This window comes from Cavia porcellus, unplaced genomic scaffold (assembly GCF_034190915.1).
Source record: "Cavia porcellus strain 051 isolate PalLab524CR breed Dunkin Hartley unplaced genomic scaffold, mCavPor4.1 scaffold_6, whole genome shotgun sequence".
In the NCBI taxonomy this organism is placed as follows: domain Eukaryota; kingdom Metazoa; phylum Chordata; class Mammalia; order Rodentia; family Caviidae; genus Cavia; species Cavia porcellus.
In genome coordinates this window covers 7,638,845-7,658,146 of record NW_026947489.1, presented here as the reverse complement: position 1 = coordinate 7,658,146, position 19,302 = coordinate 7,638,845, and the positions used below count along the sequence as shown (strand labels likewise).

The following is a 19,302-nucleotide window of genomic DNA, read 5'->3' as shown; positions in this document are numbered from 1 at the left end:
TTTCAAGTCACTTTTGTTAACTTGCGTTTCCATTGAAGATAAAGCTGGAAGCGAGTTAAGGGGTGAGGACAGATCGAACTAACCTTCAGTTTGTACAGAGCTGTCCGGGAGGGGAACAGGGGAGAAAGTGAGCAGGTGGAAGAGTGCTCACTCAGCAGTGTCAGAGAAGTGGATGATTACAAGAGGCAGGCCCGAGGCCTGTGAAGCCAGCGGGGTTTGCTGTCCAGTGCTTTCAAAGTTGGGCTGCTCTCTCCCACAGGCTGGGAGCCAGGGGTCCGGTCCTGAGGTGGTGGCTGCGAGGGGTGGTGACAGCGTGGGCAGTCCTGAGTCTTCTCGGGCAGCTGCCTTAGCAGGGCATAGTGCCAAGAGGCCCTGAGCTCCTGGGAATGAGGTCGGACTGCCTTCAGATTTTACTAAGCCAGGGCTGAGGCCTGGATGAGAACAGGGCTCAGAGGCGCCAGGGAGAGTTGGTCACAGAGGAAGTCTTCACAGTTTCTCAGAATTTGCCAATTTCTTTTACATTATCTAATCTGTTGGTGTACAGTTATTCACTGTATTCCCTTATAATCCTTAGGTCACAATTATTGTTCCCATTTGAATTTCTTATGTTTAGCTATTTGTGTCTCTTTTTTTTTCATCTAAGAATGTGTCTGAAAAATATATTTGGATGATAACTTTGAATGATATTTTCAAGGCGTTCAGTAGATGTCTATTTATAGCCTGTCTTTCCTTTACTTTGTTCTCTCTCCATTATTCCATTGTCTTAGCTTTAGTCCACACTGCTTTTATTTCTCTAGCTCCTTATGGTATAAATCCTCTCCAGAAAAGTTCAGGCCTATCTGGTAAAATCTTCCAAACATTTAAAAAATTAGGATCAATCTTTCCTAAACTCTTCGCAAAAATCAAAGGGAGAGAATACCTTGGGTTAAGATGTTTTTTAATATAGGCATTTGGAGCTGAGCTTTTCCCTCTAACTACTGCTTTGCTAGGTTGCATATGTCTGTGTTTTCATTTTTGTTTCTCTCCAATTTGACTCTGATTTCTCAGTGATTTCTTTGTGGGCCCATTGGTTGTTCAGTAGTTTGTTGTGTAATTTCTGTATACTGTATTGCCTCATTTTAGTTTTCTTTCTGATTGAATTTCAGAGTCTTCTGTCCTCATTGCTTTTCTACCTAGATTTTTTTTCATTATTAAAAGTAGATTATTGAAGTCTCCAACTAGTATTGTAGAACTGTTTCCTAAGTTCTGTCAGTGTTTGCTTCACTTATTTTTGGGCTTCTTTTGATGTTCATGTTTATAGCTTTCCTCTTCTTTGGAGTAAGTGACTCCTTTCCTTAGTCTCTTGCAAGTGTTGGTAGAGCCACCCCAGCTCTTCTCTAGTTAAGTGTGTATCACATGAGTTTTTTCCCATCTTACTGTGTCACTATAAACTATTTTTGTCTCTGTGTCTTTAATTGATCCTTTAGATAGCACATGGTGAAGTCATTTTTAAAAAATCTTTTCAGACAATCTCTGACTTTATGTTTTTAAATTTTATTTTAAAGAGTATAAAACCAAACAAAATAGAATAAAGCCCATGAAAACAAAACAGTTATATTTATACAGGACTTTAAAAAAAGATAATAGGAAATCTCCAGTGGCTACCACAATGCCTCTTGTTATCTTCAAAGTAGCTGCCCATACCATCAGACGTAATAAAATCGAATAAAACAGAACAGAATAAAACCAATCAAAATGAAACAGTGAAAGTGATACAGGACTTCAAAACAGGATAATAGGAAATCAATACAATCTCGGACTTTAAGTCATGTGCTTAAATCATTTTAGTTTACATTTGAAGTGATTATAATAAAAGGTTTTTACCATTTTAATGTATTTTACATCTATTTTGTTTCTGTTCTTTCAGTAATTCTCCTTTGTGTCTGACTGACTTTTGCTAGTACTGCTTGTGTTCTCCCTTCTTTTCCTCCCGTATACCTTTCAGCTTGGCGATTACAGTCCATATCTTTACCCTGGAGATCATAGTTAACATTTGCATTAGTTGTTTTTTTTTGCTTCACCAAAATCCTGAAGACGTATTTTACAAAGAAAAGAGGATGGATTAACTCACCATTTTAAGGTCCAAGAGTCCAAGATTAAGTACCCTACCCTCAGTTTAGCCCCTGGCGAGAGCCTCGTGGTTATCATCCTAGGGGTGAAAGATGGTGCGAGCACATGGCACCCACAGTGAGACGGGGAATCAGGGACCAGAGGGGGAGCCGCCTTGGTCCTCACAGTGAGCTGTGTCCGCAGCCCTTTTATTATTTTTTATTTTGAGATATGTATTTATCCTCTGATTATAAGAGTATATGCTTCTAAGACTGTATTCCAAGCCATGCTGCTAAATATATGAAAAGCAGTGTAAACAGGACTCCTCACTACAATACTATTTATAATGAATAGCAAAAGACTAAAAGCCTAAATGAACACCCTGGTATTTCTGTGCAGGGAAGTTCTAAACAGTGATAAAAGGGAAGGAGGGTTATTTCTATGTACTTCTGTCAAATGATCTTTACACTATTATATACAAAAAAGTAGTGAAACTGTGTGTGATATGCCAACATTTGCTTTTATTAGAAAACATTGGGAGGATAAAATGTAAAGGTAAAACAAATGGTGATCTTTTAGTAAATAAGAGAAGGTAATGGAGAATGCAGAATAAAGATAGATTTATTTGAGACCTGGATTTTGGAATCATTTGGTGTAATTAGTAATGCAAGTCAGTTTTAGGAGCAACGATTAAACAATAAAAAACAAAGGAAACCTGTGGTTAGCATGTTCTGGCCACATGACAAGGTAATATCTGAGTTTAAAATATCACAATTTGACTATTTCTGGTGGGATGGACTCTAGGCCTAAAAAAAAAGATCAATTTTAACCTGTTTTCAGTAGTTTGTTTTTGTGATTGTATTGGCATTTTTATTTCAACACTGTTGAGGGGCACTGGAGTTAAATGTAACACATTTATATTGAGAATGATGGTTGTGGCATAGCGAAAAGAAGATAAAGATGTAAAATTGATATGGTTAAGTGAAAATCTTACAGTTTGCAATTTTGATCAGAAGCACCAATGTGAGCTCTTGATATGTCTCGACAACTGAAAAAGGATTAAAAACAGTGACCATCTAAATAGCAAGAGACTCCTCTTATCAAAAATGTATGTTTTCATTGAAAGGTGCCTGGGCTTGTTATAGAAATGAGAGATTCCAGATCTAAAGCTGAAAATCAACATGATGATTGTAGAGTCTTAAAGAATCAAGAAAAAAAGTTATCAAAGTCTGCTAGACTTCAATCAAAAGGACCCAGGTGTCACTTCAAATGTACTCTCCAGTGATGGCCATAATTGAAGCAGATCAAATGTGTTTTAAGTACATGGTTTGTAACGACTCACACACATCCACACACCAAATGGCACAGTATCTCATTAGTTGCTTTTGGAGAATTCTAGAGAATGGTTAAGTTTTGTATATGGATGTCCCCCAAAGCCTCTGGGGGTCATGGGGGTAGGCTTTTCAGAGTCAGCTGAATCTAGAGTTTGTGATAGGTTCATTGTCTGGTGCTGGGATTGGGGGCTTGAGTGCTGTGGCCACCCTAGGGCGGGTAGCCTGCATACAACGTAAGGGAGGAAAAGAGGCTTGCTGCTCTTTCCTTGCTTATTGCTTTTGCTGTTTTCTTTGAACTGTTGCCCTTCTGCCATGCCATTCTGTCTGGAGCCAGCTGATTATGGACTGAAACCTCTGCAAACTGTGAGCTAAATAAAGCTTTCCTCCTTTAACTTTGAGTTTTGGGTATTTTGTCCCAGCAACAAGAAAAATAACTAAGACAGGAACCAACTTTTTTTTTAAACAAATGAATGTTGAAGATTATATTTATTTATATTCCCCCTAGAGTACTAGGGATCAAACCTACGTGCTCTGTACTACTGAGTTCCATCTCAGTTCTTTTGATTTTGTATTTTGAGACAAGGTTTTACTAAGTTAACCAGGCTGGCCTCAAACTTGGGACCCTCCTGCCTCAACTTCTAGTAACAGAGATTGCCAGCTTGCACTCAACAGGCCCTATTTAACTCATTTTTAAAATGAGGGAACCAGCGAGATGTTACAAGCAGTTCAGAGGAAAATTCTAACACTGCATGTGTGTTGTTGGTAATCAGGAATGCAGAAATAAATTTAGAAATATATATAAATGAGTCAATATCCACAGAGGAATAATCAATTACATTGCACCAGGCCAAACTGGTTCATTTGTACTGTCAAGAAACATTTGCACCACTATCAGTGTCCTACAACTTGGAGAATTTTAAAATCACAGAATGATAATGAAAGGTACAAAAAACCCAGTGAAAGTTCAAAAAAGTACTCAGGACAAATACTTTTTGTTTTGTTTTCTTCATTTTAGCCTTTCAGAGGTTTTCCTGAGGGTCTCCTCACACTTGATCACATTAATCTTAAAGATAATCTAAGATAATCTTTGACCACAAAAAAGGACTCTTTAGACTTGACTTGTTTATTTACAAAAGTACATGAAGTGTGATAATTGGTCACATAGTCTGTTTTGTGTGTATTTTGTAAATTGAACACAATGTCAACTATTTATTTCAAAGCCTGGAGAGTAAATGAAAAAAATACAGTATACCCTACTTTTCTTTTATGCACTATGCCTTGTGAAACAAACAGTTGATGAGGGAAAGTCTCTGTTTAGATGTGTGTTCTCAGGAAGAAATATAACAGATAGGCTAGCACGGCTTTGGAAGCCCTAATAAGTAAGTGGGTATAATAGATAACAAAAATGGTAACACCTTTCTCCAGCATGCAGGAGCCCTGGGTTCAATCCCCAGCACAAAAAACGAAGAGCAGCAACAAAAAGGGCATTAGCATCACAGGAAAAGATGCAGTATTTGCCTCTCATTCACCAGACTAGGGCCAAATTTCTGGATCTAATCACCAAATTGCAAAAAAATACAGAAGCTAGAGAAACACTAACTGACAGATACCTCCAATCACAAAGTTTAGGCTGTAGAAAATACTGAAGAATTAATGAAGTAGTTTCTCCAACAAATTTCAGGGCCAAACCATGGAAGGTTTTTAGAAATCATAACTCATAACTAGTTGCAGTTATGGACCTTCATTTTGTTCTGTGTGATCATTCATTGTGTGAAACATACAGTTGGAACAGTTGAATCTTTAATTATTATTGACATGATGACAGTACTTTAATTGTGTTTTTAAAGTATCTTAATACTTCAGAAATAAACCCTAAGTTATTCAACGGGGAGATTAAATAAGGTCTTGTATTTTCTGCAAATATTCTGGAGGGGCCAGGCTCCCACAGGCTGGGTAATGAGTGTCTAATTGTTCATTGTACTGTTTTCTTGGGATTTTCATTTGTGAAATTTTCCATAATAAAAATTAAAAGAAAATAACTTAAAAATCCTTCTAATAAATATACTTCCTTCATTTGATTTTCTTTAATAATTTCTAACATTGCAGAGAGTGTCGAATGCTGGTATTTTTGAGTTTAGCTTCTAAAATATTCCTTTCATAATGGTTTTCAGATAATACCATGGTGGCATATTGACTTCATAATCTTTTTCTATTTCAGATAAAAGGAATTTAAAATGTTTTCCCTTAAAACATAACTGTTACTCATGTACATTTACTTGATCAACCAAAAGCTTTTTAAAAGCCAAGTCACTTATCTTTTAAACCTCTCCAAGTGAATAATCAATTTTTGTTTGGTTTCTTTCCAGATAACCTTTTTCATGCTGCTTTCTGCAGTGTGTGTGATGCTGAATTTGGCTGGTTCAATCCTTTCCTGTCAGAATGCTCAGCTCGTCAGCTCGCTAGAAGGCTGCCAGTTGGTGAGTATGAAATGGGAGCCTTTTCTCAAAGGTCATAAGCTTTGATTTTTGCATCGGAACTATTTTAAAAATAATTTTATTGTATTCTTGGCTCTGTTATCTTGTTGTTTAAGAAATTTCAGTGACATGGACTCATGTCTATAAATTCTCCAGTTAAACCTTGTTTTACTTGTAAATCCGTTGTTAATATTAGTCTATTTTTAAGGACTACAATGTAGTTCCATTTTAAAATAAATGTCTTTAGTAACATCAGTTGTGTTGATTTTTATTGGCATTGGAGTTTTAAAAATTATTTTTCAAGTCAGTTTTTAGTGCTATTAGACATATAAGCTTAATAAAGAGTGCATCAAAACAATATAGCTCTTATTTTTCAATTAAAATTTGTCTTTTAGATCTAGGAAAATCATAGGCAGTGTACTGTGTATGATCAATAAAAATTTGTTAGAAAATCTATAATAACATTATTTCAAGATGGCACTGGAGTCGTAGTTCAGTGATAGAGCACTTGCATAGCACGTACAAGGCCCTGGGTTCTGTCCCCAGCATGGCAGCAAACAAAAGCACAAACAACACAGAACCAACACAGCAAGATAGTTTAGCTCACAGTACGGAAAGGCATGCATCTCACAGGGAAAGAAATTCTAATGTCTGCGGTTGCCTTCAAGAATGAATCTACTTAAACTACTGGGCAGAGCCTGGCTCTTGGGCTCAGTCTTGGCATTTGTTTCTTTATCTTGGGACAGCAGCCGGCCGCCTTCACAGCCATGTTGCTCCACACTGCCCAACTCAGATTACTGCTGTTTCCCTGAGAAGTCAGCAGTGAATTGGCAGAAGCTTTCCTGCGACAGGGCCATGTCTCCCTGTCCGGTAGCCATGTTCCTTGGATTCCAAGAGGCAGCTCTCGGGAGATTTTCCGCCTCCCACATTCATTGTAAGAAGTCTTGCAGGACCAATATAAATGGCACAGGCTCAACGCTGAAGCTGTGCTAAGTTACATAAACTAATTGTTGGAACATAATCTTGTTATTTTCTGCTGAATGCGGCCAAAAGAAGAATTAATCGCATTTCATCCTAATATGACATGGGCAGAAGTTTCCAGTATGTGGTTTAGTCTTCCTGAATGATTGCTAAAAATGGACACAACCTGTATCTGTGTCTTTATCTGAGGGGTTGACTTTCTGCCCTGCTTCCACAGCTCGCTGAGAGGTCGAATAAAATACCTGGAGATGGTTGTGAGCCAGAAGTTTATTTCCATATTAACAGAAAAGGGTGGGGTTAGTTAAGACTTATTAACAAAAAAGTCAAAGTCCAGTGAAAGCAGGCTACACGGGACAGTTATTAGAAGGTCTGGAGTTGGTAGTTGAGACAGTAAGTTTCCAGGTTGCAGGAGTCCTGAGCTGGACAAGAAATTTCCATGGTCTAGTGGTGGTATTATAAAAAGGTCTTCCGGGGCTGGGGGTTTAGCTCAGCGGCATAAGCACCTGCCTTGCAAGCAGGCGGTCGTGAGTTCGATCCCCGGTACCGATAAAAATGAAAAAGACAAAAAAAAAAAAAAAAAAAAAAGGTCTTCCTAAACATCCTTTGTAGTGGCCAGACTTTCTATGTAACTACAGCATTATTTATTGAAAATCTGAGCCTTTTCCAGTTTTCTTCATACAGTTCTGGTTATAGCTCCTAAAAGTGGATTACAATGAACCTGTGTCTTCAGAACATTTGATGTATACTGATATTCTGCCTTTCTGGAAAGCTTACCCATTTGAAATTCAATGCATGAGAATGTGCTTCCTCTTAAGCCCATCCCAGCCCAGGAATTACTATGGGATTCCTCCTTCCCGTTCAGTTTCATTAAAGGGTTTGAGGAGTAATCACTTTACATCTTCCCTGAAGTTCTTAGAGAATTTGAATTCAGAGATGAATCCATCAAGTCCTGGACTATTTTTACTTGGTGATTTTTTAAAGAAAAAAATATTATCAATTTAATTTTCTTCCTGCTGTTATTCATAGTTTTTGTAACTTTGTGGTTCAGTTTTGGTAATTCATATGTATCTAGGAATCTATCAATTTCTTCTGATTTCTGCAAGTTTTTGCAGTATATGTTTTCTCAGTCATTATAGTAATCTTCTGGATATCCTACATTGTTATTTGCATTTCAAGTTTACCTTTTGAGATGCAAAGAAGTTTAAAAATTTTGTATATTCAAATTTATCAATATTTCCCTTTATCATCTTACCTTTGAGCCACACACAAGAAGATCTTCTCTTTGATTTTCCCAAGATCATGTTGCCCTAGTAATCTTGTTTTGGTGTGCTTTTTAAAAAATAGTAACTCTTTTATTTGATGAATTTAATTTTTCCTGCCTAAAGGGTTAATAGTTTTCCTAAAACCTTTTTCTGAGCATCTTAGTACTTTCTGGGTGATTTGAAATCCCAGCAAAATCATTAGCAGTCCTAAGAGACAGGCTGCAGAAACAAAGCCAAAGGCCTTTTGGTGTAAGAATGTTGGGGTCTACGCAGCTGCCAAAGGGTCTAGAAATTAGAACAGAAAGGGACTGGTGCTTCGGATGCTTCTGTGGATATAGAAGTCTGACTCAAAGTGATGCCTGTGTTGGAGACCTCATTAGGGTAGATTTCTGCAGGAGGGAACTAGTCCAGTGGCTCTTAACTGCTGCTTCTATTCGCTGTGGAGTCAGAGTCCAGGGAAGGAGCCTTCCAGAGGCCAGGGCTGGAGAAGAACCTGTTTACCTGAGCAACCAGACTAAATCTAATAGATTCAAGTGGTCATTCCCGAAACAGAGTTAAATGCCTTTAGGAAGGGTTGGGAGGCAGGAAGCAGGAAGTACATAAAACTGGGTAGTCAAAAACCACCCATGTCATTAATACACTCATGTACACACACAGAGTTCTCTTGATTTATCTAATTAGGGACAACTTATGTGTCCCACTTCTATGTTCATATATTAATGTTTCAGAATAATACTTCAATTCCCTTGCCTTTATAATCTATTTTATATCTGGTATAGCAAACCCTCTTCCAATCTCATCCTAGCCTTTTAATCAACTTCTAAAATATCTTGTCTATTCTTCACTGTTTAGTTTTCTAGACGAACTTTCATTTATCTCTGGTCAGAACCTAGAAGGAATACATTTGAGATTTGAATTGAAAATGTATGTGTAACCATGAGGGAGAGTTGCCATATAAATAGTGGCATGACTTCTCATTAAGAACATAGTATGTGCTTCGGTTTATCCAATTTTTAAAAATTTTTTCATCCCAGACATTTTTTTCTTTGAACAGCCAGTACATCTCCACATGGGTGTGTAGTGTTGTCTTTTTGTTCTGTGTGAGGGAAGAATTAACTAGTTTTATCACATAGAAAGTGATAGCTAAGCAAATCTTTTACTCACAACTTCAAAAAGTATCTCCTTTCCAGAAGTAACCCCCGCTAACTTTTCAATCATTGTTTATATTTTGTTTTTTAATACAGGGTCTCATTGTGTAGATCGCACTGGCCTTGAACTCGCTATGTAGCTTAGGCTGGTCTTGAACTCAGGATGATCCTCCTTCCTCAGACTCTCAAGTGCAGGACTGCAGGTGTGTGCCACCACACTCATCTCCCAGTTGCTTATGCATTTGTGTGTGTGGGTGTACTTGTGTCATTTGTTCCCCTGTTGGGGATTAAACCCAGGACCTTGGCACTGAACTATATTTCCAGCCCCTTTTTTATTATTTATTCTGAGACAAGATCTCACTAAGTTTCTAAATTGCCCAGGCTGGGTTTGAACTTGGTCTTGTCCTGCCTCAGCCTCTCAGAGTTGCTAGGATTACAAGTGGGATAAGAATATTTTTACAAACCTGGGGATCTACCCTATACATGATTACTTACATTGCTTTTGCTGGTCAGTCATGCAGCTTGGTGACGTTCCCTCATCCACCCTTGGAGATCTTCTGAACACAGCAGATAGTGTAGCGTTACACTAGATGGATGTATCTGTCAGCTATCTTATCTCTGAGCTGTCATGGCCAGCAACCACATGTTTTTAAAGGAGGAGAAATTTAATTTGATTCTCAGTTTCAGAGGATTAAGTCTGGGTTTACCTGGCTCCCAGGCAGAAATGTCAGGCCAGAAGAGTGTGACAGAAGTAAGATGCTTAGCTCATCGGGGCCAGGAAGCAGACTGAGGAAACAGCAGAGGGGAGAGAGGCAGGGGACATATTAGTGCTCAGTGTCACACCTACATAACCCACCCAGACGCTTCCAGATCTCCTAGGTGGTTCCCAGGCCAATCAGATTTACACAATTAAGTTTAAAAACTACAGTGTAATTTAAATAACCACTTGGAGTGTTTCTAGTCTTTTCTTCAGACAAACTTGGCAGAGACTATTACCCTTGGTGCACTTTCATTACTCAATAAATGCTGAGTGGCCTTGCCGCAGCTGGGATCAGACCTAAGTGCCAAGGTGATGAGAGTGCACAGGTGACAAAGATACGTGTATGCACACAGATCGTAGAGAAGAAAGTAGGAAGAAGTGGCTTCTCAGTCAGCCCGTGTACATATGCTTATTCTGACAGCAGGTGTAGTTGATGCAGGAGGATCACCAGGAGTTTGAGGCCAGCCAGAGCTCCGTAGTGAGTTCAAGGCTGGCCTGGACTACAGAATAAACTCTGTCTCAAGAAAAATCATAAACTTCTTCCTAAATGGCTTTCCTCTAACAAGCTGCCATTTAACATGTTTGCAGATAGCATATGAGTGTTCCTGATTGCTCAGACTCATGTAAACTCTTGTATTATCAGAAGTTTCTTCTTGGCCCATTGACACAAAATATGTAATTTTAATTTCTTTAACAAAAAGGGAAATTGAGCATTTTTACATTTGTTTATGTTACTTAAATTTCATTGTCTGTTCATTGCCACTGTTTATATGTTATCCATTTTTCTGCTTTTTTTCAATAACAGATATGTTTTACAGTTTGTTACTCACATTTTTACTTTTTTAATGTTTTTTCCCCCTTTGGAGAAATTTTACATAGTACTCAAATTGGCTTATTCATAAACGTTGTGGTCCTTTTCATTTTTAAGTTACGTGATTTTCCTAGAAAAGCCTTTTTTACTCAAGATTATAAATAATTTTCCCACTTCCTTCCCATTATTTTTGGGTTTTGTTTTTGTAATAGTTATAAATGTAAACTGGTATTTTCTTTGTTATAAATATAATTACACTTTTATAGTTTTAAAAATGCACAAGTGGATCCATGTTTTCAAGCATAGTACTATATATATGAAATATTTCATTGATGGTGGACACATTTTTAAATTTTATACTGAAAGAAGCTAGTGGTGATACATTAGACAATATTTTTAATTCCATATAAGTATATTTTTTGTCAAATGTGCACTTGAATCTTTGATCCCATAAGTAGTCAGAATAAACAATTAAATTATTATCTCCTGCCTTCCAGAGTTTGTACATATTGTTTTGTTCTGTTTAGTTGCTTTAGTAGAACTGTTGAAATAACAGGGGATGATGACACCCCCTCATCTGTTTCTCATTCCTCAGTTTCAAGAGGAGACCTGAGTGACCTAATGCTGAGCATCATGCCATGCAGTGGTCTCTGTTAGGTCTCTAACCGTACAAAGAGCTACATAGGACCTCGGGTAGGAGACTCAGAAGCTTCTCCACGTTACCAGGGACCCAGGTAAACCACAGAAAGACACAGGCTGTATGCGACCCATAGAGAAGATTCACCCAGAAACCACAGCCTCAGTCGTCCAGTAATATTCATGGCATTTTTGGAGTCTTAAAGACCAAGAGTCTCATACCAACATACAGTGTCCATGACTCAAGTATACACTGCACAGCAAACAAGGCAGGTGTGGAATTCCACAGCTGTTTCATCTGTAGAGCCAGAAAAGGAAATAATAGAAGGCAAAACTTCAGGCCCTTTTTCCAGGAAAATATTCGTCCTGCTGAGGATTGGTTTGGGTTTTTTGTTTTCCTGGTGGGGAGAGGGTGCTGGCAATGGAACTAGGGCTTCCTGCTTGCCATGTAAATACTCCACCACTGAACCACATCCCCAGCCCGAGCCCTTTGTTTGAGACAGGGTCTTGGTCAGTTCCGCAGGCCGGCCTTGAAGTTGGCGGCCTCTCTCTTCATCTTCCTGAGTAGCTGGGGTTACAGGCATCCCTAGTTCTGTCGAGGACTCAGAAGAGGAAAAGATTGACCAGTAATAATTACTGGTATAATTTTTTCTTGGTTTATTCTTGACATTCACAGAATTTCTTTTGATTTAGTGTAATGTTTGCTTTCAGCTTCTATTAAGTGTCACCTGAAAGCATTTCCTTCCATCATAACTAAGACTTCATTTTTCAATCAAGATGCATGTAAATTTTATCATCTTTTCAACAACTGTGAAGGTGATCATATGGCTTTGCTGCTCTGATTTATTAATGCAGTAATTTGCATTAATAACTCTCCTAATGCTGAACTACCTTTGCATTCCAGATGGGCCCTCCTCGGTCCTGGTGTTTTTAAGCTTTGCATATTGTGCTGCATTCACATAGCTAATATTTTATTAAAGGCCCTTTGATCTATCTTCATACATGAGATTGACCTCCTATTTACCTTTAGGTGCATCCTTGTCTACTTTTCATATGAGAATTATGCTTGCTTTTCAGAGTGAAATTGGATGCATTTTATTTGATCTGTGTTTAAATAACATATGGGTTATCTGGGGGTTTTGCATTTGGGAGAGATTTGACTGCTTTTAATATTTTTTCCAATGATCACTATTTGTGTTTTATCTTCTTTGGTAGTTAGAAAAGACAGTATCTTCCTATTATTGTCTGTTTCACTTGGGTTTTCTCATTTATTGTTATAAAGGTGTAGGTAATATTCTTTTATAACTCAAAAATAAATCTTTTAGAAAATGTTTAGAGTGAGCTGGCTCATGCCTGTAATTCCAGCACTTGCTGAGGCAAGAGGTTTATTGCAAGTTTGAGACCAGTATGGGCTACGAAGTGAGCCCAAGGCCAGCCTGAACTGCATAGTGAGACCCTGTCTCAAAAAAGAAAAGAAAATGTTAAGAGATTAAAAAGTCAATTAATGACCATCTATGACTTGTGGGTTTGGTCAGAAAGGAGAGTTTGAAGAAAAACTGTGGATTTAAAAAAAAAAAAAAAAACTACCATTGACTGCGGTTTGTTATGATTTATACTAAGAATGTTGCCCAGAGAGTTCATGCTCCATATTCAGGGCTTTTGGAAGAAGATTGGTTCAAGTAGGTGATGCATCTGACTTGCTGACTTGGTTCTGTTTGAAAGAAGCAGATCACTAGAGCCGTGACCCGAAAGGGTGCATCTCTCTTCCCCGCCCTCACCTTCCTCTTTGCATCCTGGCTGCTGTGACAGAAGGGGCTTGTCCTCCTCTGACTTCTCTTCTGTGCCATTTTCCACCTTGGAGCAGCCCACAGTGAAGTGGAACCAGGGCCCAAAGCAAACTTCTCCTTTTATTTGTGGGTGTTACTTGTTTTTCAGGACAGGAAAGTGGATAAGACAGATTTTGTTACGAGAAAGTGGGTGACCCTAAACATTTTGGAAATGTTTGGAGATGCCAGGTACAGAAGCTCCAGAACACTGTAAGCAAAGATTAAGACAAGATTCTGGGTAGGGTTCAGAAGACAGGAGTGTTCATACAGACAGACAGAAAAGGGCAGCTCGGAAGGCTTTAGGCAGGAACGAGGACTCCCTTGGTAGTGGGGTTTGAGAATGTTTGTGTTTTTCTCTGGCAGACAATTTGCCTGCATTTCATTCATGTCCTGAGATCTTGCCGGTGGCTGATCTTGATGGGCGATGAATTAATTAAGCTGGCAGAGGAAATTTCAAGGCAAATTAATATTTGCACTACTGCAATGGGTACTGCTCTTTTCTTTTAGTGAGATTTACATTGAGAACAAAGGAGCATAACCAAAATGACCAACTAACAATCAGCAGCAAAATACACCCTCTCCAGGATAGTTGGAAAATAACAACTTGGGGGGAAAAAGTAGATCTTTGGTAACCTGGAGAAAAATGACAAGAAAATTAGAAGATACAAAAAAATTGGATAAATAGACCACAATGAAAAATAATAAAAGCAGTCTGGATACTTATCCAGCTTCTGGGGAGGGAATTTGTCTCTCCAGACACAAAGCAAGCACCCAGTAGGGCCTCTGGAGCATGGGGACACCTCACAGAATCTCTGGTTATAAAGCTAGGTGATGAAAAGTATAGCTCACTGGATTCCAAAACTGTGAACCCTGAATCAAAAGCACTCATTCAAGTCCTTTATCATCATCATCATCATCATTATTTGAAGCTGACGTCTTGTACATAGAAAACCCAAAAATCTTCACCAAAAGACTCCTAGAATTACTAATCAAATTCAGTAGGATAGCAGGATATATGATCAACACAGAATAATGAATAAAATTAGCATATGATAATTAAATCAAGAAAGAAATTAGGAAAACAATTCCACTCACAGTAACATCAAGAAAAATTTAAATGTCTAGGAATTAACGTAATTAAGAAAGTGAAAGACCTCTAAAATGAACACTGTAGTATTCTGAAAAAGAGATTGAAGAGGACATCAGAAAATGGGAAGGTATCTCCTGTTCCTGGATAGGCAGAAGCAATATAGTCAGCATGGCCAAACTTATATCTAGAATATATAATCAAATAAAATATTTTATCCCCCAATAAGAGGCCCAATAAAAATGGACAACTGAAATAAATAGACACTTCTCAGAAGAAGAAGTACAAGGAAAAAATGTTCAACATCTCTGGCTATTAGAGAAATATAAATTAAAACTGAAATTGCACCTCACTCGAGAAAGAATAGCTGTCATCAAAAAATCAAGTAATAACAGATGCTTGTGAGACTGTGAGGCAAAAGGTCCCCTTGTACTTTGTTGTTGGGAATCTGAACCTTTATAACCACTGTGAAGTCAGCAAGAAGAATCCTCAAAAACTAAAAGTAAAAATTCTATTAAGTCCACCCGTTTCTCTCCTAGGTACCTTTCCAAAAGGGCTGAAGTTATCATATTACAGCAATACATGCATATCCCTGTTTGTAGCAACACAATTCTTAATAGCAAAATCTTGGAAGCAGCCTATATGTCCATCAGCAGATAAATGGATAAGAGAAATGTGGTATTTATAACATGATGGAGTATTACTGTGCCACAAAAAGGATAAACTTGAGTCACTTCTGGGAAATTGGAGGCACTTTGAGACTGTAATATTAAGTGAAATAAATCAGACACACAAGCTTAAATATTGTGTAGTTTCTGTCGTATGAGAAATCCAAAATACTAATAAAGTACAAAATAAAATGTAGTTCCTATTTCCCTGCCAGTTACCTATAAGTTCAAAAGAGAAGAGGACCCAGAGGTGAAGGGAGGAGAAAAAAAGGGAATGAAAAAAGAATTAATATGCATTATATGCACATATCAACTCCCCATGGCAATGTAATCATTATTATGGGAATCATGTGCAAAAAACAAAATAAGTACATGAGTAAAAAGTCTATTTTAAAAGCTTGCAGTTTTGTAAAAAAGAAATATTTGCAGTGTTGAAGGAGAGCACTACTTTGCTGCTGAAAAGAAAAGAATGAAAAAGAAGCCAAGTGCTTTGTATCTGGATGTTGAGAAGGGTGACTTGAGGGCATCCTGGGAATCTTCAAGACCTCACCTTTTGCAGGCTAAGATATGCAAATGTGAAAAACTTTGCTGGAGAAGAGGGCCCCAGGATACCTTGCCTTAAAAGGCCATCTAGGAAATTCTTCAGGGTTCAGTTCACAGTGCTCAGATATCCAGGAACTCAGAAACTTCTGCAACTATGATTCAAGGAGGCCTGGTTGCAGCTCAAGATGGAACAGATTTTGACCTCATCCCTGTGATGCTGGTTTTAGAAGCATGCAAAATGTTATAGTTATGGGGTCGGGAAGCCTTCCACCCACATTTCAGAAGAAGTGCTGGGAGGCCAGGTAGTATGTCCCTGAGGGGTAGTGCATATGGCTGACAATGGAGATCCCGTGAATGTGGAAGAGACAGGAAGATGGAAAGTCTGCTGAAGAAAGCCCCAGACAGTGAGTAACATCTCAAGGGAGAGTCCATGGTAGGTAACACAGGCAATGATATAGGGGTAAGGCACCCATTCCTTTTTGTAAAATTTATTTTATTTTATTTATTTGGTACCAGCGATCAAACTCAGAACCTCAGGCTTTCCAGTCATGTGTTTGTGCCACGGAGCGAAATCCCCAGCCCTTGAAATTTATTTTAAAGAGAATGAAACAAAACAAAACAGAATAAGACTAATCATAGCAGAGCAATGAAAGTGATACAAGACTTCAAGATAATACAAAATCAACAATGGCTACCATAATATATCCTGTTATCTTCAAAATAGCTGCCCATACCATCAGACACAGTAAAATCAAAGAAAACAAGACAGAATTAATCCAAACCTAACAAAACTTTGAAAACAATGCAAGAATTAAAAATAAGGTGATAGGAAACTAGCAGTGATCACCACCGTCCCTCTTTAGATGTTTCCTCCCTATCACTTTTTATTATATCTATTGTACATTTTTGATCCCACAAACTCTTTCAGTTTTTATGCTAGGAGATGACATGATGTTCACCCATGTGAATTCAAACCATTTTACCCATGACCATGATCTCAAGTGGCATCCATTTACCTACAAGAGCCTCAAGATTATCACTCTTTATGTCTGAATAGCTTTCCATTGTATGAAAGTACCCTATCTTATCCATTCTGCAGTTGATGGCCAAGTTACCCTTGATTTTTTTCTGGTTTCCTGCTGCATGGAACATTGTTTTCTCTCCTTTGACTTTTGGTCCATAAATTTCCTTTTGAATTAAATGTGTTTCTTGTATACCGTGTGTATATATGGATATATGGCTCTTTTTCTTGATCAACTCTCCCTGTGTTTCTTTTTATTGCTGACCTGAGGCCATCTACATTAATGGTTACACCCAGCATACACTGGTTTGTCTCTGCCCTGCTCTCCTCCTGTTGTTGGCCCTCCACTTTTCCCCCTCATTCACTTGCCTGTCTTGTTTGGCAATCCTCTGCTGCTGTTTCGGAAACCATGGCCATCTTTATCTCTCTCTAGAATATCCACTAGTGCTCTCTGTAGGTTTGGTTTGATGGTCATGAATTCCGTTGTACTTTATCATGAAAGTATTTTATTTTCCATCAATGTTGGAGGACAGTTTTGCAGGGCGCATCAATCTGATTTGGAAGTTGTGTTTGATACACTTCACTCCAAGTTCTTCTTGTCTGAATGGTTTGTGTTGAGAAGTCTGCCATGATTCTGATGGGTTTTCCCTTATACATGATCTGTTTGTTTTCTCTAAGAGCCTTTGATAGTCTGTTTTGCTGAATTTTTGGGATCTTGATTATTATATGTCGGGGTGTAGATTTACGTTGGTTATGACCAGTTGGAGTTGTGTGTGCCTCGTTTATCTGAATTCCAGGTTGTTTCTCCATGTTTGGAAGCTTTCTGCTATTCTATAAATAGCCTTTTTATGTCATTATTGTTGGCCCCTGCTTTTTTACTGACATCCATCAATCTTAAATTATTGCTTAAATCTTTGTGTCATCTTACAGCCATTGAGTTGTTATACCTGGGTTCCCTGTTATTTTTAACAGATGTTTTCTTTCACAATTGCTAGCTGCAATCCTGTCTTCCAGGTCTTTGGAGGGGCCAGGCAGAGACTACTATGGTTTATACTGACAATATCCTTTAAAGGCCTAGTATACTTAGAGGTGAGGGCTTGGTGAAAGGATTTGACCGTGAGAACAGCTGACTTGCTGTGAGGCGATGGGTCCCGATCAGGAGAGGCAGGCTGCTGAGCGCATGATCTGGAGCAGTGTATCTCACTTCCCAGCTCCGTTCTTCTCTTTCTGCTTCCTGGTTGCTATGATGTGAGTGACTGTCCTCCACCGGACCCTTCCACCCTGCCCTGATTGCCTGGGAGCAGCTTACCAGGGGCTGAAAATGTAAGCCAAAGTAAACCCTTCCTAGCGTTTCATAGCTCTGTGTTTATACTAAAGGACTGTACACGGAATCAGTGAACAGCATCATGTGAGTTATATCTAAGTAAAGGTTATAATTTTTAAAACTTCTTAATTATTCATTAAATTTGTCCTGCTCATTTACATGAAGTGTATCTTTTCTTAAATTTGCTTTCCCCCAGAACCAACCATTACTTTTATTTAACAAGATACTCTGTTTTGTGTCTCTGTTTTATTGACTATGGTTTCATTTTATTAGTCATTTCTGTTTTCTCAGTGTGTGTTCATTTTCCACCTTTCACAGTCGAATGAAAGTAGCATCCGTGTATAGATTTTCCTGCAGTTACTACTGATGCACAGTGCTCTGTTGGAACTCATTGTAGATAGTTTATAAATTTCATTTTTGCTCTTCAACCTAAGTATTACTTAAATTGACATTCTCAACTTGGCTCTAAATTTTTCTGTAACATTCTATAGGAATAGTTTTTGAATATGTTTTAGAGTCTTCTGTTAAAAACAAAACATATATTCTTGCTTTGTTGGGTTCAGAGTGCGTTCACATATTTGTGTTTGTATGAAGGTTCGTGTGGGAAACATATTAATGTTGAAATTCAGTCACACACATCCTATTGCCCGTGGAGTGCTAGGCAGAGTCCTCCCTGTGGCCCGTGAGTCCTTGCTCTGGTCTGAAGCTTCCTGCCTCCTCGCCAGGCTGGAAGACCTCAGGCTGCTCCCACATGTTGTACCCAGGCTATTGATGGCACTTTCTGGTCCCCTTGAGTCCACAGTCCATGGTCTGTCTATGCAGGGTTCCTCCTTGGTCACCCTCTCAGAGAAGCTCCCGCCTCTGCACTTCCTTCTGTCGGCATTCTGTCTCTCTTACACTCTTAGCTGGCATGTGCCCATGAGGCCTCTCTGCCAGAGCTGCCTGAGAAGCTACATCTGTGGTGCCTTTTCGTGTGTCCAGGGCTTAGTGTCATGGCTGGCAGGGGACGCGTGTGAGTGAGTCAACCAATCTGTGTATCTCAGCCGTCCCTTTTCAGATAGCCCACTTAGGAAGTTAAAGCATCATTTTGGGGCTTTAACTAAGCATACCATTAATTTACACTTATTATAAGAAAAAGCAGTCTTAATTGTAAAATGCCATTTAAATCTCATGATTGTGTTTTCTTTAATTGGAGGCTTCATGAACATTAAAATATGACAACATCAAATGTGTTTAAATAAACCCTTATTTTTAATGACCTAATTCTCTCAACTCATTCTGCAGAAGTTTGGGGTTTGCTGTCATGCCATTTTTTTTCCATGCTTTTAAATGAAACTGC

General features: G+C 38.5%; 1 protein-coding gene across 6 annotated transcripts in view; it reads left to right on the top strand.

Moving 5' to 3' along the window:
* Positions 1-19,302, top strand: part of Entrep2 (endosomal transmembrane epsin interactor 2) — a 412,216-nt gene that overhangs the window by 296,406 nt on the left and 96,508 nt on the right. For all 6 annotated transcript variants that reach the window (XM_063249887.1, XM_063249890.1, XM_063249886.1 and 3 more), the window contains one exon: positions 5,789-5,899. In XM_063249887.1, coding sequence (XP_063105957.1) covers positions 5,789-5,899 — 111 coding nt within the window. The remainder of the gene's footprint in view (positions 1-5,788; positions 5,900-19,302) is intronic.